Source organism: Gossypium raimondii, chromosome 9 (assembly GCF_025698545.1).
Source record: "Gossypium raimondii isolate GPD5lz chromosome 9, ASM2569854v1, whole genome shotgun sequence".
Classification (NCBI taxonomy): domain Eukaryota; kingdom Viridiplantae; phylum Streptophyta; class Magnoliopsida; order Malvales; family Malvaceae; genus Gossypium; species Gossypium raimondii.
Genome location: NC_068573.1, coordinates 28,230,426 through 28,250,063, shown reverse-complemented (window position 1 = coordinate 28,250,063; position 19,638 = coordinate 28,230,426). Strand labels below are relative to the sequence as shown.

At 36.1% G+C, this 19,638-nt stretch overlaps 1 protein-coding gene and 1 long non-coding RNA gene across 6 annotated transcripts in view; one reads left to right on the top strand and one right to left on the bottom strand.

Annotated features, from left to right (window-relative positions):
- LOC105798829 (uncharacterized) overlaps window positions 1-13,387 on the bottom strand; it is a 44,834-nt gene extending 31,447 nt beyond the window's left edge. Inside the window, exons 1-4 of one of the 5 annotated variants that reach the window (XR_008188714.1) lie at window positions 12,576-13,387; window positions 12,132-12,488; window positions 11,906-12,031; window positions 8,360-8,375 (exon numbers count right to left, since the gene is read on the bottom strand). This is a non-coding gene — a long non-coding RNA (uncharacterized LOC105798829). Of the gene's footprint in view, window positions 1-7,379; window positions 8,376-11,568; window positions 12,032-12,131; window positions 12,494-12,575 lie in introns of those variants that run through there. The other 4 variants (XR_001135377.2, XR_008188713.1, XR_001135379.2 and 1 more) reach the window with 4 other exon arrangements.
- Window positions 13,388-15,007: 1,620 nt separating this feature from the next.
- Window positions 15,008-17,346, top strand: LOC105797606 (F-box/kelch-repeat protein At3g06240). The gene is made up of 2 exons (XM_052621208.1): window positions 15,008-15,013; window positions 15,217-17,346. The coding sequence occupies exons 1-2, from the start codon at window positions 15,008-15,010 to the stop codon at window positions 16,612-16,614; spliced, it is 1,404 nt and encodes a 467-aa protein (XP_052477168.1). The 3' UTR covers window positions 16,615-17,346.
- Window positions 17,347-19,638: the final 2,292 nt, after the last annotated feature.

Below are 19,638 nucleotides of genomic sequence, written 5' to 3'. Positions count from 1 at the left end.
TCAGGTCCCTTTTTTTATGATCCTTGTTGGTTAACAGCCACATTTCTCGGCTGATTCACCATAATCGTTTTTGAATAACCCTTGCTATATGAACTTGTGTTGTTGACCTCATTTTTTTTCTTCTTCGCGGCTGACCTTCTGCTACTTTCTCCAGCATCAATCTTCCCGCTTTTGATAGCATTTTCTATCAATTCACCATTCATAACTATGTCAAAAAAGCTTTTTGTGGAACTTCATAACATATGTGTGATAAATGGGGCTTTCAATATGTTAACGAAAAGCATTGTCATCTCTCTTTCTAGAAGAGATGGCTGAACTTGGACAGCAACCTCCCTCCACCTCTGTGCGTATTGTCTAAAACTTTCACTAGGTTTCTTTTCCATGTTTTGTAGAGTAATTCTGTAAGGTACCATGTCGGTTACATGACTGTACTGCTTTATGAATGCTTGTGCTATATCTCTCCATAAATTAATCTTGGTACGGCTCAATTGATTGTACCACTTGGACGCTGCCCCTGTGAGGCTATCCTAGAAACAATGTATTAGCAGTTGGTCGTTATTAACATACCCAGTCATCCGTATACAAAACATGGTAATATGAGCTTCGGGGCCACTAGTTCCATTGTACTTCTCAAACTCTGGCATTTTGAACTTGTAAGGGAGTACTAAATCCGAAACCAAGCTCAATTCTTTAGCATCAATCCCATGGTAGCTCTCAGTACTTTCCATCGCTCTAAATTTTTCTTCCAGCCATTTATACTTTTCTTCTAGCTGTTTTGGCAATTCATCCTTCATTTTTTCTTTTCCAGCTGTTTCATCGAAGTCAGGGATAGTAGGATTAACAAAGTTGTCTCCAGGGTTAAAGCCTGATCCAACTTGAAAATTCATTGGCATTAAAGCACTGGCCTGAAACTATTGAGGCTTGATGGTAATAGAGGATTTGCGCGGATATACCTCAACATGCTGAGGAGTAAAGCCTGGAGGATAAACAGGTCCCTCACTGTCTCCTTCTTCAACATTGAGCACAGAGCCCTTTCCTTTATCAACTTCTCCAGTCAACAACTGAGTTGACTGAGTCATCATTTTCCCCTGAGATTCCATCATTTTGTCCATCATATTCTGCTGAATCTTCTCGAGCTGCTCTTTCATTTGTTGTTGAAGCTGATCCTGCATTTCTTTTTGGAACTGTTCTAGCCTTTCTATCATTTGGTCCATGTCTTTAGTTTTTGCTCGAGTACCGTAGCAGTGTTTGGTAGGATGGTTGGTTTCCAGATTAACTTAGGAATGATTTATATCAATGAGAATCTTTTAATATTTTTTAATGCATATGAAGCAATGCAATGCATGAAATGAATGAAAAAAAAAACGTCAATTTTGATTCAATTCCATTTAGGAAAACTTTACTAGAAAATAAATTTCTTTACATAAAGTAAATTACAAATAAGGCTTTGCCCTACTACTCAGAACTCTAATCTTTCTAAGTAACAAAGCTAACTCTTGCCCCTGGTCTGACTCTAACTCATACCTCACGCTCAGCATGTCAGCCTGCACCGCTAAAGACTGTATGTGATCAGCCACTTCTTGAATCTGGACCACAGCTTCCCCCATAATATGATCTCTGCTCCTAACTTGATTCTGAAAGTAGTGAAGTTGTTTATTATTACGACTTTCATTTGCTTCCAATTACTCGATCCGGATCTCACAATTTTGCAATGACGTTTCTAACTATTCTATTCTTTTCTTCATTTCTTCAATCTTGCTCAAGTTTGCTTTCAACTATATTGCGGAGTTTCGATTTCGATATTGACGACAAGATCTTTCCAACTCGGTCACACTATCCTTTAATTCACCTTTTTTCTCTTTGGCTATCTGACAAATTATTTTCTAAAGCCCTGCACCTCTTGGAATTTTCGTTCCCATCTATCGGCTTTGTCCTTTTCTTCTCGAATTTCTTCACGCCACTGTTCTGAGGTTTTTCACAGCCCGACAGTTCTCATTGACAGACGCAACTTTTTATTATCTATCTTGAAACTATCCAACTCTTCCTCAGCCTTATTTTTCTCTTTCCTTAATTTTTCAGTTTCGAGCTTCTGAATGTCTATGTCTAATCTCAAGTTCATTTTTTCTTCCTCCATTTGTTCTATATTCTTTTCTAGATCCGCATTTCTTCTTTCAAAATCTTGTCTTATGATTTCCAACTCAGAAGGGATGACTCGCAAATGTTCCTCTATTCACTGGTCGTTTTCTTGACTTGTCTTGGGTATATTATCATTGATTCTCCTAACCCACCATTCATTATACCGACGACTAACCTCTTCATCCGGCGAGTGTGTTTCCATGCACTAGATATCTCTTGAATCTTTTTTCTATAACCATCATCCCTGTATGAGAATTCACAATCAGCTATTCCTTGGGTCGCAGGTATAAATTGCCTTGACCTATACTGCCTTAGCACTAGCAATGGGATATATCTAACAGCTCCCCAAATTCCAAGCAGAGGAGCCCAATCAAAATTACCACATCTATATAGGATCTCATCTGGAAGCAACCAAGGGACTCTCCATTCGATGTCCTCTTCTTTAAGATTCTGAAGAATTGCCATCCACTTCTCCTCCGAAATGTCGTCTCTCCTCGGTGTGGCTACAATCTCCTTTAGTGGCAAAAAATTTTCAGAGAAAACCCGATACAAAATCCTATCAACCTTCCAAAAGTGACTGTGAAACCACGCGAGTAGGAGCTGTGCACATCCAATGAATCTAGTCTCTCCCGCTTTCCGGCATGCACTCAATGACCTGAAGGTTTCTGTCAAAGTTGCCGGAATTGGTGTAACTCTCTTATCAAGCCGGTCGAATAAATCGGTGATTGCTTCATCAACATGTCCTAAAGCTTTGGGGAAAATAACTAAGCCATATATACTCAATGCAAAAACATCTACCTTCTTCCTCACATCTGGGTGCGTTAGAATTGAATCTTTCAAACTCTTCCAGGGAATGCACTTGCTATCCCCCTTTTGCTTGATCCGTGCAGTAACCCACTGCTCACTCATCACTGTTATATTCATCAGCTTCTTCAAAAAGGTTGGCACATTTACCACTCTCGAGTAGACTTTGTCTACTTGAAACTTTGAACATCAAAGTAAAGCCACGTATTCTTCTATCGTTGGAACCAAATCGACCTTCCCAAATGTGAAACAACTGTAAGTAGGATTCCAAGACTGGGTGAAGGCTCGAAATAAGTACTTGTCTACCTTCACATCAAGAAAATAAGGCAAATCCCCATAATTATTATAAAATAGCTGTCTAACCTCGTCATTCCACTGATCCCAGATTTCCTTCAATTCTTACAAATTATTTTGAGTTACACTGATGCGCGTAAAGTCCCATAATTCTGATACATATCCATCAGCCAAACTATCGCCTTTCTCTCACTACGTTGTCTCAGACCAAGTTCGGACAGCCGCATTATCTTCCAGTTTATCAAGAAACCCTTTTTCCATGATAAGCTTTCTATCTAGAAACTGAATATGAACCGACGCCTTTTATAATAAAATGAAATGCCATGTCATGCAATCAAAATAAAACACAAAAAGTCAGTTTCATATATAAACATAGAATATAATCAAGAAATAGTAAAACACCTATTCGAATATCTATTAGGGTTTAGTGTAGTTCTACCTAAGGTGGATTCTTAAGGTTCATTATATGAAGTTTGGCTTCTAGGGCAAAGGTACCCGAACCAGCAGATTCCTCGATCTTCACGCATTATAGGCTCATATAGATCAAGTTCGGTTCAGGGGAATACATTTCCCTATGACTATACGGAGATGAGAATCTCACGAAGGCATAGGTACAGATGTATCCCGAAAGCGATCCGCTATCCTATACGGAGGTGAAAACCTCACGAAGGAATAGTTTCTCACTCCCACTTAGAAGGTAAAATCATCCAACACATGTAATGTACAATGCAAAGAAAACAACTAAAGTACTTAGATTAATTAAGCACGAAAATAATGAATGAAAAAGGATCTTGTGAATTTAAAACAAATTTTTTTCGACCATAAGACAGAAATTAATCAACTTTGTGGCTCGACTCTCAAAATTTTATCCCCAGCGGAGTCGCCAAGCTGTTGAAACCATTTTTATTTTGGAAAAACAAAAATCAGTTAATGATTTAAAAAATGAAATTCGGGAGTCGCCACCAATCTTTTATTGAGGTGTGATTGGATCACCTAAAAATTTCTTTGGTCTACGAGTTTTAGAAAAAAGGATCCGGGATTCAGTTACGTACGAGGAAGGATTAGCACCCTCGTAACGCCCAAAAATTGGTACCTAGTTGATTAATTAGTGTCTTAATGTCGATAGTTGAAAAATATGATCCTTAGTAAAAACTTAAAAAATGCATTACTTATTAAGACTCTTTTCATTTCGGAGAAAGAAAATGTCACACCCAATGCGTTAGGGCACGATATTCTACTTCCTCAAAAATGAGTTTGTCCAAAATACTCGTGTAATAAAATTTAAAAGAATATTCATTTGTTTAAGATTTATAAAGAAATCGCAGCCCAATACATTAGGGCACAATTTTTCAAAATTCTAAACATTTAATATTTCCTTTATTGTTTTTTAGAAAAAAATCTTCATCTCGAGAAATCAACGCATCACATCCAATACGTTAGGACACGACATGTTGAATTCCCGATAACAAGCTTTTATTTTGTTTGATTAAAGAGCATTCTCGATAATTAGATTCAACGAAGAAAATTGGAACCCAATACGTTAGGGCTCAATCCTTTCGAAGATCCTAAATACGAGTATTGCCTTTATTTTTCAAAGTTTTCTATTTTTAAGAATTCGAGTAAAAAAACGGTGTAATGCTACATTTGATGCATGAATAAATGCCGCTTTAACAAATAATGAATACAACAATGATATAGGAATAGTATGAACAGTAAATAAACGAAAATAATACAAATAGCAAAAAATATTCAATGACATGCAAAATATCAAATAAATGAGCAAAATAAAAAAACATTCTTTTAAAATATAAATGAAAACACAAATAAATAAACGAGTGAAAGGAATTATAAAATAAAAAATATAAAGAATATAAGGTGTGCATATAATATATACATTGAAATTATGAAGAATAAAAGACATGCATATGGATTTATATATACGAATATGGATTAAAACATTTAAAATATATATATAATGCATTTGCAAAAATAAAGAAAATATATAAATATTTATATATATAAATTATAAAATATGTATTAAAAATATAAGTATATATATGTACATATATAAGTTATAAAATAAATATATATATTATGAAAATAATGATTACATATATAAGTTAAAAAAATAGAAATAATAATTATATTTTTGAAATTAATTAATTCTCTAAAAAATAACAAAAAGGACTAATTTGAATTGGAGATAGAAATCTGGGGCAAATCCGTAAATAAATGCAGACTAAGGGACCATATTGAACACGCGAATAACATAGAGGGGCTGGAAAGGAAATTCTCCCTTCTCCTCTAAAACGACGTCGTTCAAGTAGGACTAAATTGAAATCGAAAATAAATTAAAGGGATAAATTTTAAAAATTAAAAAAACTCAATTGCAAGAACATTAAAAGGGGGAGGGACCAAAAGCGCAATTTACCCCTTTGCATAAAAACACGCGGATCCTAGGACAGGTCGGGTCGGTTTCGGGTTGGCCTCCCCAAAACGACGTCGTTTTGGCACCTGGGGAGGCCTAATGAAATGGCGCCGTTTCATTAGGCTATTTAAGCCAAAAACAACTCATAAAATTCATTTTTTCATTTCCTTTAAAAAAAACCCAAAAACCTCTCAACACTCTCCCTTGTTCTTCGGGCACCGGCCTAAAATTTGGTGCAGGGATCGTCGCGCCGACCACCGATCACCGGCGACGGCATCACCACATGCGGTGGCCGAAAAAGAAGAAAATTTTAGATCCGGACCTTTCAAAACCGCTAAACCCAAATCCAACCCTTAGATCTTCAAAATACCGATGAAAAAGCCCTAAATCTCAAGAAACCTTTCGATTTCCAGCCGTCTATCCTCGGAGACGACTACCTCGGCTGTCCACGGCGATTTAGGTTCAAACAAAGGTTGTTCCTTTCTATCTCCTATTTATTTTATTCGTATATAGATAAAAATATATAATAATAACTATAGATTGAAGAAAATAAAAAAAACGTAGATGTCAACCTTGGATCAATTTCTGCTCTCTCGGTATTGAACTATCTGTCTTTTTGCTGTGAAAATAATCATTTTTTCTTATTGATTTCGAATCCCCTTTTACAATATTTTGAGTTTGCTTTTATAGCAGATAATGAAAAAAAGAAAAAAGGCAAGAAATCTCTGCTCGCTGATTTAGCTCCGATTTTCTTGTTATTCTGCCGATCTTGTTTACTTTCTTATCATGCAGGTGAAGTTTGGAGATGCGGGCTAGGTGGCTGCGGCGTGAATGCGGAAGGCTGATGTTTACCATAGAAACCCTAGGAGTTTCTGCAACTGTTTTAGGCCACATTGTAATTGGGCCACTCGGTTTTGTAGTTTTGGGCCTATATGGACTATTACATTTGGCCTATTAAGTGTGCTTTCTTTTTATAATTTGGTTTTAGACCCGGGGCAAAATTTGGGTATTACAGCTAGTTAGGAACATTTGACTCATTCTGATCATGATATCCTAATCACTAGGCATAATTAGGTTCATCAAATGGATTCTACAGGTCCTGTTCCCTAGAGAGCAGATCAGTGAAACCATAAATCCTATACCCCTGAGGTTGCAGTGGGATGGATTGAAGTAGATCATGGCAAATCTTATCTCCCTAAAGTTGAAGTGGAGCAGTTTAAAGCCAATAATTTTATCTCCCTGAAGTGGTAGCGGAGTGGATTGAAGACACCAATCTTATCGCCTTGACATTGCAGTGGAACAGATTGAAGCTACAACAGCGAATCTTATGGCGTTGTAGCAGAGCAGATTAAAGCTGAGGGCAACGAATATTATCTCTCTGGCGTTAAGGCTTGAAATAACTGAAGTGGTGTGGATTAAAGTTGTGGGCAGTAAATCTTATCTCTTTGGCATTACAGTGGAATAGATTGAAGCTACAACAACGAATCTTACTTCCCTAGCGGTGCAGTGGAACAAAATGAAGCTAGAACAGCAAATCTTGCTTCCCTGACATTACAGTTAAATAGATTGAAGCTACAACAGCGAGTCTTACTTCCCTGGTGGTGCAGTGGAACAGATTGAAGCTACAAAGTGAATCTTGCTTCCCCGACACTGCAGTTAAATAGATTGAAGCTAAAACAGCGAGTCTGACTTCCCTGGTGGTGCAGTGGAACAGATTGAAGCTACAATAGTAAATCTTGTTTCCCCGACATTGCAGTTAAATAGATTTAAGCTACAATATCGAATCTTACTTCCTTAGCGGTGTAGTGGAACAGATTGAAGCTACAACAGTGAATCTTGCTTTCCCGACATCGCAGTTAAATAGATTAAAGCTACAACAGCGAATCTTACTTCCCTAGTGATGCAATGGAACAGATTGAAGCTACAACAGCGAATCTTGCTTCCCCAAAATTACAGTTAAATAGATTGAAACTACAACAGCAAATCTTACTTCCCTGGCGAACAGATCGAAAACGGCAAGTCTCATCTCCCTGAAGTTACAGTGGAGCAGACTGAATATAGCAAATCTTATCTCTCTGAAGTTGCAGTAGAGCAGATTAAAGCCATAAATAGCAGATCTTATCTCTCTGACGTTGTAGTAGAGTAGATCATATCAAACCTTATCTCCCTGAAGTTGCAGTGGAGCAGGTTAAAAATATACAAGTCTTATCTCCCTGACATTGCAGTGGAGCAGACTAAAACCACAAACCTTACCCCCTAAAGTTGCAGCAGATTGGATTGAAGCCATAAGTCATATCTCTTTTTGAAGTTGCAGTGGAGTGGATCAAAGCAATAAGACACAATGGACTGGAATGAGGTTACTTGAAGAAAAGAAGAGCCCAAAGAAGTCAAGAATCAGTGAGACCGAGCAAAATTGGTCTTTCTTAGTCTTTGCTCTGTTCTCACTACACGACAACGAGCAAAGAAGGGTAGCTGTACAGCCCAATTTATGCCTGGGGCCCAAAACCAAACCTAGCCTAGACCTAACCCATAAAGCCCAAAGATACAATGGCCCAAAAAACCCCAAAAATCTAACAGAAAATAACAAAAAAACCCTAGGTGCGCCGCACCCAGGTCTGCCTTCTAACTGCTCAACGCCGCATGACCCATCCCCACCGTCACTGTTGCGCCGCACCAACTCCTCTGCCACCGACCCACCCACCGCCATTTGCACCTGCAAAATCAGAGAAAAGTGACGGTTTATAAAATTAAGAAATGTGTAAAAAGGCTATATAAAGCCATTCAAATCACTGTAACAGGGGTTGGGATTTTTTTCTTTTTTCATGAACATTTTGAGAAATAAAAAAAAAATTTTTAAAGTTGATTTTTTTTTAGATTCGCATTTTTTTGTCCATTTTTTTATTTTTGTTTCTTTATTTTTCATACTAAATAATAAGTAATAAAAAAGAAATAAATAAAATCTTACCTGTGTCGCGCTGAAGGGAAGGAAAAGCGAGCGGTTTCTTGTGTTTTTTTTCGGGTTTTGACTCATTTTTCAAGGGTTTGGCCTTGAATCTGAGTCCTAGAGGCGTCCGGCTTCAAAAGGGACATAAAATACCTTATTTTACACCTCCGACCGTCGCCTATGGCTGGGCTACTGTTGAGGCGCGTCGGAACCATTGGCCGGATCGTGGCCGCTGAGAGAGAGGAGGTTGAGGGAAAACCCTCATTTTTTTCTAAAACACAGAGAAGAATGATTGTTTTTAAAATAAATCTAAATTATATAGGGCTACCAAACAGCGTTGTTTAAGGCTGGCCCTAATAGCCCTAAAACGGCGTCGTTTCACTCCCATACCCGCGTGTGCAATCCGACCTGCTACAGGATCTGCGCGTTTCTGACTTTTGGGATATTTATCATTTTGGTCCTTCCGCATTTTCTATCTTTTTAATGCAGTTTATTTTTATTTGTAATTTTGACCTTATTATTTTTCTTTTATTTCGATTTGGTCCCAATCAGAGCTGTGCGTTTTGGAGGCCAGGATAAATTTCCTTTTGGCCTTTCTACTTTCGCGCGCGTCACGATTTAGTCCTTTTCTTTGTTCTTCATTTTTGATTTCGGCCCTAAGGTTTTGTTTAGTTTCAATTTAGTCATCTGTTTGGAATTTTAGTTATTTATTATTAAATTGATCATTTTAATATTATTATTACTATTATATTACATTATTATTATTTACTCATCTATGTCCTTCTGTGAGATAAAAATGATGACAGGGGTAGATACAGAAGAGTTGGGCTAAGATTTATCTTTGCGAGCGTAATCTCGAAGAGCTCTTTCTATGAATAGTATATGGCTGCGAGAAGATGAAGAAGGAAAATGGATTGGAAGATGGGGGGAGAATCGATCTGATGAATCAAGACATAGGGATGGAAGTTCAAAAGTAAGAGGGGGAAAGATTATTGACCCAATTTTGGGGTTTAGTATTGAGGGAGGGGTACAGTCTGTAGAATGGCGAAAGAGCAAATATGGTTCAAGTCAGATAAATATGGCAATGGAGCATAATTTAGAAGATGAGACCTTAGTGGGTGAGGAGGGGAAAAACGAAATAGGGGGGAGATGGAAGATCTTTCTAGCAATGTAGAAACAGACAGTACTAGTACAAGAAACCGGAGAATGATGGATCTCAACCTTTTATCATCGGCGACTACAAAGAGGCAAGCCGACCAGTCACAATGAAAATCATAAGCTGGAACGTCCGTGGTTTGGGGAGACTACGGACGGTCAGAAGGCTTTGGCAGATGCTGAGGTTACATAATCCCCAAATGATCTTCTTTATGGAGACAAAGTTAGGCAGACAGCAGATGAACGAGTTCGTAGAAGATGTGGGTATACAAATGGTATTGAAGTTGATTCAGAAGGTACGAGAGGAGGGTTGTGCTTAGCATGGAGGAATGAGGTTGATATATCGTTGAGCAGTTTCTCAAAAAGACATTGATGTACTTCTTGATGATAATGAGAAAGGATGTAAGTGGAGATTTACAGGCTTCTATGGATCCCCTTATACACAGGATCGGAGCGAATCATGGGCCGTACATTTAGTGCATTCGATGTCAGATCATTGTCCACTCCTTATTAATTCAAGGAGGTATGATGAAAGAAGGAGCTACAATTTTAAGTTTGAAGCGTGGTGGTCCCTAGAAGAGTCTTTCGAAAATGAAGTAAGGAGTTTGTAGGAGAACGCATCAGGAGAGCTGATTCAGAAACTGGACTTTTTGAAAAATGGATTACAAATGTGGGCTAAGCAAATCTAAAATGAAAGAAAGAAGACAAAACAGATTCTCATGAGGAAACTAATGGAGCTGGCTGAGGAAGAGAGAGATGATAAGACTTTGGAGGAGAAGATGGAATCCCAGCCCTCTTTTATCAAAAGTGTTGGAAAATTGTTGGGGGATGATGTTACCACTTTTTGCTTACAGATTTTAAATGGTGTTTAGGGAGGTAAGTCTAGCCAATTCCACAAATATAGTCCTTATCCCAAAAATTCCTAGCCCATCTCATATGTCCCAATTCAGGCCAATTAGCCTATGTAATGTTCTCTATAAAATCATTGCAAAGGTTATTGCAAATCGACTGAGTGATGTCATTAGAAAATGTGTTGATGAGGCGCAAAGTGCTTTTGTGCCAGGACGGCTGATCTCAGATAATGTGCTACTCGCTTATGAAATAATGCATAAGTTAAAACAGAAGAGATTGGGGAAAAAAGGGTATATGGCTGTTAAACTTGATATGAGTAAAGCTTATGACAGAGTGGAGTGGGATTTCTTGTACAGGATAATGCTACAGATGGGGTTTGACCAAAGATGGGTAAATCTTATTATGCAGTGTGTTTCTTCGATTTCTTACTCAGTTATTATTAATGGACATATTGGAGAAAAATTCTACCCAACTAGAGGAATTAGGCAAGGGGACCCACTTACCCATTTTTGTTCCTTTTATGTGGAGAAGGGCTGTCAAGCCTACTGAGATTAACAGCATCCAAAGGTTTTTTAAAGGGAGTAAGGATCAGCAGAAATGGTCCGCAGATATCTCACTTATTTTTTTGCTGATGATTGCATTTTGTTTGGTGAAGCAACAAATAAGGGAGCTAATTTTTTCAAGAACATTCTATGCGAATACAAGTCATGCTCAGGACAGTGTAAATTTTGAAAAATCAAGTGTTTTTTTCAGTAAGAATACGAGGGAGGAGGATAAGAGACAAGTTGTTAATTTGTTGGGGGTAAGAAGCTCTAATGAACCAGAACGGTACTTAGGGCTGCCTATAATAGTGGGTCGAAAGAAAAAAAACATCATTTCAGAATTTGAAAGACAAACTCAAAAAATGTATTGATAATTAGAGCATAAGGCTGTTATCGCAGGGGGGAAGGAAGTTTTTATCAAGGCTGTTCTTCAGGCTATTCCGACTTACTCGATGGCATGTTTCTTATTACCCAAAGCACTATGTGAAGATATGGAGAGTCTTATAGCCAAGTTCTGGTGGCAGAAAGGACATGGAAAAAAGGGAATCCATTGGTGTACGTGGAAAAATCTTTGTTCATTAAAAGAAAACGGTGGATTAGGTTTTAGAAATCTTGCTCAATTTAATGTATCGTTATTGGCAAAACAAGGTTGGCGACTTCTTAATTTTCCAAATTCGTTATTAGCCAGAGTCATGAAAGCTAAATATTATCCACGATCATGTTTTCTTAAGGCAGAGCTGGGAAATTTACCTTCACTCACCTGGCGGAGCATTTGGGCAGCAAAAGGTTTACTCCAACAAGGACTGTGCTGGAGAGTGGGCAGGGGAGACAAAATCTCTATTTGGGAGGATAGTTGGATTCTGGTAATCGATAGAGCTGAAAGACAAAGCAATTCACATATTAAGGAAATACAGTTAGTCTCGGATCTCATTGATAATTCAAATAGGAAATGGAGGGAGGATCTGATTATTAATACCTTTCAAGTCGAAACAGCCCAGAAAATTTTACAAATGTCGTTAGCCGAGACTGAGCACGAAGACATCCAAGTATGGAAGGGAGAATTATCCGGTGAATTTTCTGTTCGTAGCGCTTATAAACTATTACAAGAGGCTACTCTTAATCCTACCGATTACTTGTTACAGACCGAATCTAAGAACTTTTACAGGAAATTATAGGGATTACAGCTTCCCCCAAAAATTACAATGACTATTTGGAGAATCTCTTGGGATTATATCCCTAATTTTGTTAATCTCAGATGAAGGAAAGTTATTACTAATGAGGAATGCCCCCGATGTCGATCCTGGCCTGAAGAAAGTCTCCATGTGTTCCGAGACTGTCCTATTGCAAAAGAGATTTGGATATCGTTAGATCTGTTCTGGGTCATGGATAATACAAGTCAGAGTTATTTGGAGTGGCTGACCTGGGTTTTCCAGAAAGGAAACGATGCTCAATGTCGACTGTTTTGCTATGCTTTATGGGCGATCTGGGTCTCCAGAAACCAGTTTATTTATGAAAGGAAAAACAGTACAGGTCGAGTTATAGCACAAAGCATCCAAAGACAAATGGCAGAGATTGAGGGAGTAAGAGATTTGAAGACACAGAAAACTATGGTCAGGAAGTATGGTGTTCAAGAGGACTTACCAAAAGCAGCGATCCAGTTTGATGCAGCTTTCGACAAACGAAGCTTCAAGTCAGCAACAGGACTGGTAGGGTGGGACCAAAATGGAGATTTGCTGGTGCTAAAGATGGTGATACATAAGAAGGTTTCCTCCGCGTTTGCAGCAGAGGCGTAGCTTGTTTGGAAAGTATGAAATTAGGAATCGCTCTACGAATGCCATCAATAAAAATCACGGGGGACTCCAAGACAGTCATCAACAAATGTCGGAAAAATTCAATTGATAAATCAGTGATTGGGGCAATTATTAGCGATATTCACAGCAAGATATCATGTTTTCAAGACCTTAATTTTCAACATATCAATAGATCAGAAAATTCGAACGCGCATAAGTTGGCTAGAAGAGCCATTGATAGAGAAGAGAGTATTTACCTGAAGGGAACAGATCTGGATCGGTATGCGCTTGACTGAAGAAGGAGAGAATCAAGAAACTCGGACTGAAGGAGAGGATGGAAGGGATGGAGTCAAAACAGATAGCAAAAGATATTATCTTTCTTGGGGAAGTGCTATCGTCAGAAGGCTGGAGAACGATTTGACTACGCGAAAGAAATGGATGCCAGCCGTCTTAAGATTTGATTGGGGCTGATTTTGTTTACTTTTTCATTTATTGTTCTGTTTTCTTTAATTTATTAGGAAGCTTTTAGTGATGTTGATTGTTTTATCCGTTTTTGCTTGACATTGGGCGTCAAAATGTTGGGCTTTGTTTGTTTTTGGTTTTATAATTAAAGTTCCCAATCATTTTATCAAAAAAAAAATTCAAATTTTGTTACATATATATATTTACATACATACATTTTTTTATAATATATATATGCTTATATAATTTTTGATTCATTTGTATATATATACATACTTATATATTATTTATACTTTATACTTTATATATATACATATACATATGTACATTTTAATTATTATAAATATATATGTATACACATACTTTTATATTTTGTACATTTCATGGTTTTTATATACACATACATATATATATCTTTTTACATTTTATAATTTCATTCATTTTATTTATTTATCTATTTATTTACATTATTATTATTATTTTTAAAGAATGTTTTAATTTTATTTGCTTGTATGCTTATCATTTTGTATGTTATTGATTTGTCCTTTTATTTATCTTATTTTTGTTGTTATTGCTCGTATTATTTTTACACTATCGTATTTATTATTGTTTTGTTATGTGTATCCACAATGTAATTTGTTTTTGCATTTTTATTACGACATCGTGTTTCATTTTACTCGACATATCAAAATTTGTTTTTTGTATTTTGAGATTTGAAAAATTGTACCCTAACTTACGGGGTTTCGATTTTCTCGATAAATCCAAATACACGAATCATTTCAAACTCAAGTTAAACAATCTCGAGAATTAAGAAGAGATCGTGTCCTAACTTACTGGGCATGATCCCTTTTTTTTTCTCAATTTTTAAACGATCTCGGGAATTAAGAAGAGATCGTGTCCTAACTTACTGGGCATGATCAATTTTTTTCTCAAGTTTTAAACGATCTCGGGAATTAAGAAAAGATCGTGTCCTAACTTACTGGGCATGATCCCATTTTTAAACCCGAGATAACTAAATATATTTTAAATAAGTAAATTTTTGGCATTCATTCGCGCATCAGGAATTCAAGACATTGTGTCCTAACTTACTGGATATAATTCTCTTTCTCGATTAAGGTGAAATATGCCCTTTTCCCTAAAATTTTCAACATTTCAATAAAGGATCGTATTTTAAATCTCTTTAAAGTTTTCAATCTTTGACACTAAGACATTAATTAATCAACTAGGTACCAATTTTGGGCATTACGAGGGTGCTAATCCTTCCTCGTATGTAACCGACTCCCGAACCTGTTTTTTTGAATTTCGTGGACCAAAATCGTAGTTTTAATAAAATCAAATCATTTATTAAAAACAACCACTTTTCGAGGTGATCCTATCACACCTCATCAAAAAAGATTGGTGGCGACTCCCGTTTTCGTTTTCATTTTCAAAATCCAAGTCAACCCCGTTTTCACAAAAACAATTTAAACAACATTCACTATATGCATAAAGTTGTAAATTTTGTCCATATTAATTAATTGGATTTTTCTTAGTAGTTATATTTTTCGCATTTTAATTTTAATGCAAACGACACTATTAATTGATTTTTTGTAAGTAAAATATGAAAGTAAAAAGTTGAAATTATCATAACATTACATATGTAATAATATGTTTATCGTATCAAAATTTGAAAATAATAAAATTTTGGAATAGTGAATAATAATTCGAGTTTGAGGACCAAAAGTGATAATTTTGTGAGGAAAATCGAAATTCATAAACATAAAAGGTGCAAAATAAAAAATTATCATTTAAAGTGGGGGCTGAGTTGAGCCCATCAGGTGTCGACTTGACTCAAAAATTTTCCCAAATTTGCTCAAAATCCAATTGCTCTCGTCTTTTATCTACTTTGCTTCATTTCATCTGTCTTTTCTAATTATTTCCCCTTTTGGGTTATTCAATATTTTCCATCACAACTGGTTCTTTAGAGCAATTGAAATCATGAATAAAGAAAGAAGAATTCAGCAGCAATCACCGGTTGAAGCTGAAATCCCTCTTCTTCCCCAAGAAATCCTGGTGGAAATCCTTTCAAGATTACCCGTCAAATCGCTTTGCCAATTCAGGTGTGTCTCAAAGCAATGGCTTTCTCTTATGTCAGATCCCCTTTTAGCCAAATCCCACCTCAAAAAAACCGTTAGTAATGATTGTTTTTATTCTCAGAGAAAAAGAGTAATCATTTCCTCACACAATTTGTACTCTCTTGAATATGAATCAATTGGTAGAAATGGTAGTTTTGATGAGAATTTGGTAGCTTTAGAGCTTGATTATCCCTTGAAAGACAAGCCAAATGGATTAGCTGAGTTATTAGATTCTGCCAGAGATGGTTTTCTGTATTGTGAAAGAAGTGAAGAAGGTAATGATGAATTTCCAGTAATGGTGAAGTTAAATTTGCCATTTTGTGTGAACCAAAGGAATTGGGTTGATATCTTAGGCTCTTGTAATGGTTTGGTTTGTATTGCCCCAGATGAAGATACCCTTTTTTTGTTTAATCCTTCCACTAGAGAATCCAAGAGAATCCCAGACCCACCTTCGGGTTTCGTTCCGAACGGTTGGAGTTTTTATGGTTTCGGTTATGATTTTGTTAATGATGATTATAAGGTAGTGAAAGTAGGTTGTGGAACTGTTTGTGTTTACTCATTGAGAACTGATTCTTGGAGGATTGTTTGTAGTTTTCCATATGTGGATAATGTGTCTGAATCCGGAGTGCTTCTTAATGGGACTATTCACTGGATGGTTAGTTTCGAAGATGGGGTGGATTGTAGGTGTGTGGTTGCTGCTTTTAGTTTGGAAGAAGAGGTGTTTTCGGATATGCCGGCACCTGACATTGTCAATACTAGCTTTGAGTTCGTGGTTGGGGTTCTTAATGGTTGCCTGTGTGTGCTCCATAGCCGCAATCAGATGCACAATGATTTTTGGGTGATGACTGAGTATGGTGTGGGTAAATCATGGACTAAATTAACCCTCAGTCTCTCATACATATGTATGAAGCCGTTGTGTTTGGCGCAGAACAGAGAAGCCCTGTTGGATGTTGATGGAAAACTGTTGCTGTACAACTTGGAAGACGATAGTTATAAGTACTTAGTGGTCGATGGCATTCCGGCAGGGGATGGTTTTGAAGCTGATACCTACTTGGAGACCCTCGTTTCACCCAATGGCTTCTGTCGGACTTGAACTAGCAGTATCAGGAAATTTGGGAACTTTGGGACAAGTGGTAAGAGCTTAATATGATAAACTCGTTGGAGTCCGAGCAACATGGAATACCAATTGAGCTGTTAAGTTTTCATGGAAGGTTGAGGATGTGAGTGGCAAACCTTCATGGTATATATCTTCAGCATGTAACCATAAGGTAGCCTTATAGTAACTGTTTTAGCTGATATTGTCTTCTATTGATCCTTTAGTTAAATATCATATATTTGTCGATCATAGCTTATACCCATCTCCGAATAAGTGTCAGACATAGGTGTTAGACACTGGTACTTCAAGAAAAAACAAAGAGTTGGAAGAACATATGTTAGAACTTGTTTCCTCCTTTGGCAGACTTATAGTGGAATGCATATCGTTTTTTCTCCTCTTCATCTTCATGTTCTTCTGTTGGCAAAGAATCACAGCAGCTCTAGTAATCGTTTTTTGGATCGGATGGATCCTTCTTCTATGGAATGATACGGAAGCAAACCCGTTTGAAGGTTTAGACTATAGATAGATAAGAAATAGTCGTCAACATGAACATTTCGTCCATATATACTTTGGAGTTGTCGATAAGCTCTTTGAAATTGCATGTACACTAGGTCCAGTAAGACCTGAGATTGTAATTTGGTGTTAGGGATTATCTTTAATGTCTGAAATTTTGTACCCTTTGATTGTTCTTCTCATTGGTTTATAATAATAGCTATGAGATTAATGTTATCTTCAGTAGATTTGATTTCATTTGAACCCTCAAATCTCCACTGTTCACTGGCTATGATTTTTGCATTATACTTCTACTCTTATTTTTAAAGGAGTTGGAACTCTATCTTTTAAAATTCAAGCTTAATTTCATATAAAAGAATCTGATTTCAAATTTAATTATTTGTGCTTCACCTCCAATCTGAGTTTCTTACAAATATATGTTCAACGTATTAAAAATACATTGTTATGATACTCTAATCAAATATTAGAATAACCCAATCTAACTTCTAAAAATTTAACAAATTACATCGAATGCCACAAAAACGGTTAAATAATAATGGAATCGGTTAAAGTATTGGTTTGGAGAAGGGTTTTGAATTGATTGACTCAAGAACTCGGCAAAACTCTATTGAATTGGTTGAACTAAATTTTTAGCATTTTTTTAATGAATTTTTAATGATTTATTTGATTGAATCGAACAAATCAATCGAACTAGCTGGACCAAATGGATCAACGAACTGATGGCCTGACCGGTTTAACCGTCGGTCTAGTTCTGAAAACCTTGATAAAAACTAACTGTTTGAATAAAAATCTTATAATCTCGACTGATGAAAGAAAATAAAAGTTTTAAAGGTAGAAATATTTGGATTACTCAGTTGTCAGTTTTGACAAAAAAAAAACTTAAAACTTGAAAGAATTATTTAAAACATGAAAGGATTTTAGTAAATAAAGTAATTCAACTTCTAAACAAATTAAATAATTTGTGATACATGAAATAATTATTTAAAACTTGAAATAACTACTTAAAACATGAAAGTTTTAAAGAAATTAAGTAATCTATAATACATGAAAAAGTCATATCTTCACAAATGGAAGTGCTCCCAGCTCTCTGAACACAAGCCAACGAAAAGTCTATTAAAGACACTTCGGCTCTCCATAAAGTTAGGGAATAAACCCCCACCAAAAGATGATACTTTGTCATTGTTAGAGGATTGATTGACTACTCAGCAGTAGAGGTGATCATGGGTTGGGCCGGGTCGAGTTTGGGCCGGGCCTAATCAAAATTTTAGGTCCGGTCTGGCCCAAAATATGGGTCTAAAAATTTGTCCAAACTTGGCCCGAGAGAAAATTGCTAACCCGAACCCGATCCGGCCCGGCCCATAGTAAATATATATAAAATATATATATCTGATTAAAAATAAAAACATATATATATTTAATATATAATTCGGGCCGGGCCCGAACCAAAAAAGTTTTACCCGAGGCTCGGTCTATTTTCTAAACGGACCTCGTTTTTTTATCTAAACCCATTTTTCGGGTGAGCTGTGGGATCGGGCCGCCGATGATCACCTCTACTCAGCAGACGAAACTTTAAATACTTCTCCCAAACAATCCACCCCACAACAAGGATTAATATATGTTATTGGTAACTTATTTATCTAAAGGTAAGAGAAGCCAATTACTTGGTCTTGGGAGTAAGATTTTCTATTCATTAAGAAACTATTTTTAGAAGAAAGTCATTGGATACGCAAGAAAAGGTAAACTATAAAGCTTTACCTGACCATACCAAAGCCTTGAAGTTGTTCTTACACATACCTATGATGTCTTCCCAAATTGGTTCCACCTGTCAACTTTTTTTACATTCAAATCTACATAAAATTTTCTTTAAAACACTTTTGTAAAGCATCCATAAATTAAAATGGGTATTTTTAAAAATCTGTCTCAACGTTTTAATTAGAATAGTTAAAGGTGTTAACTACAACACTGTAAAAATAGGTGGATAAAATTATTTTAAATTAAAGTGTAGATATTGATAATAGAGGGTTTATAACCATAATTTAATCTAAAATAATCTATATCAACGTTATCATCTTTATTTTATTTGAAAATTTTAGTAAATTTAAATATTTCCAAGAATCTAATTATGAAATTTTTATTTTAACTGTAATTATAAAAAATTAAACGTATTCTCAACTAATTTTATGCATATTTTTGTTATATTTTGCAATTACTTTCTCTCTCAAGTAGAAAGATATTGATTGAATTAATTGATTAATATAAAATTTCCAAGTTCAAGAAACTAAACTTCTATTAATGAAAACTCAAGCTAAATTTTAATTTTTTATCGACCTATAGTTTGACTTAGTAACATGGTTGTTTTAAAATAAAAAAATTTTAATTAAATGTTTAACAAGTAAATGTTAACAACTGGACGTTGATAATAACAATATAGAACAATTGCAAAGCAATAAGATAAGAAAAATAAAATACACAGATTTTACGTGGAAATCTTTTTGGGAAAAAATCACG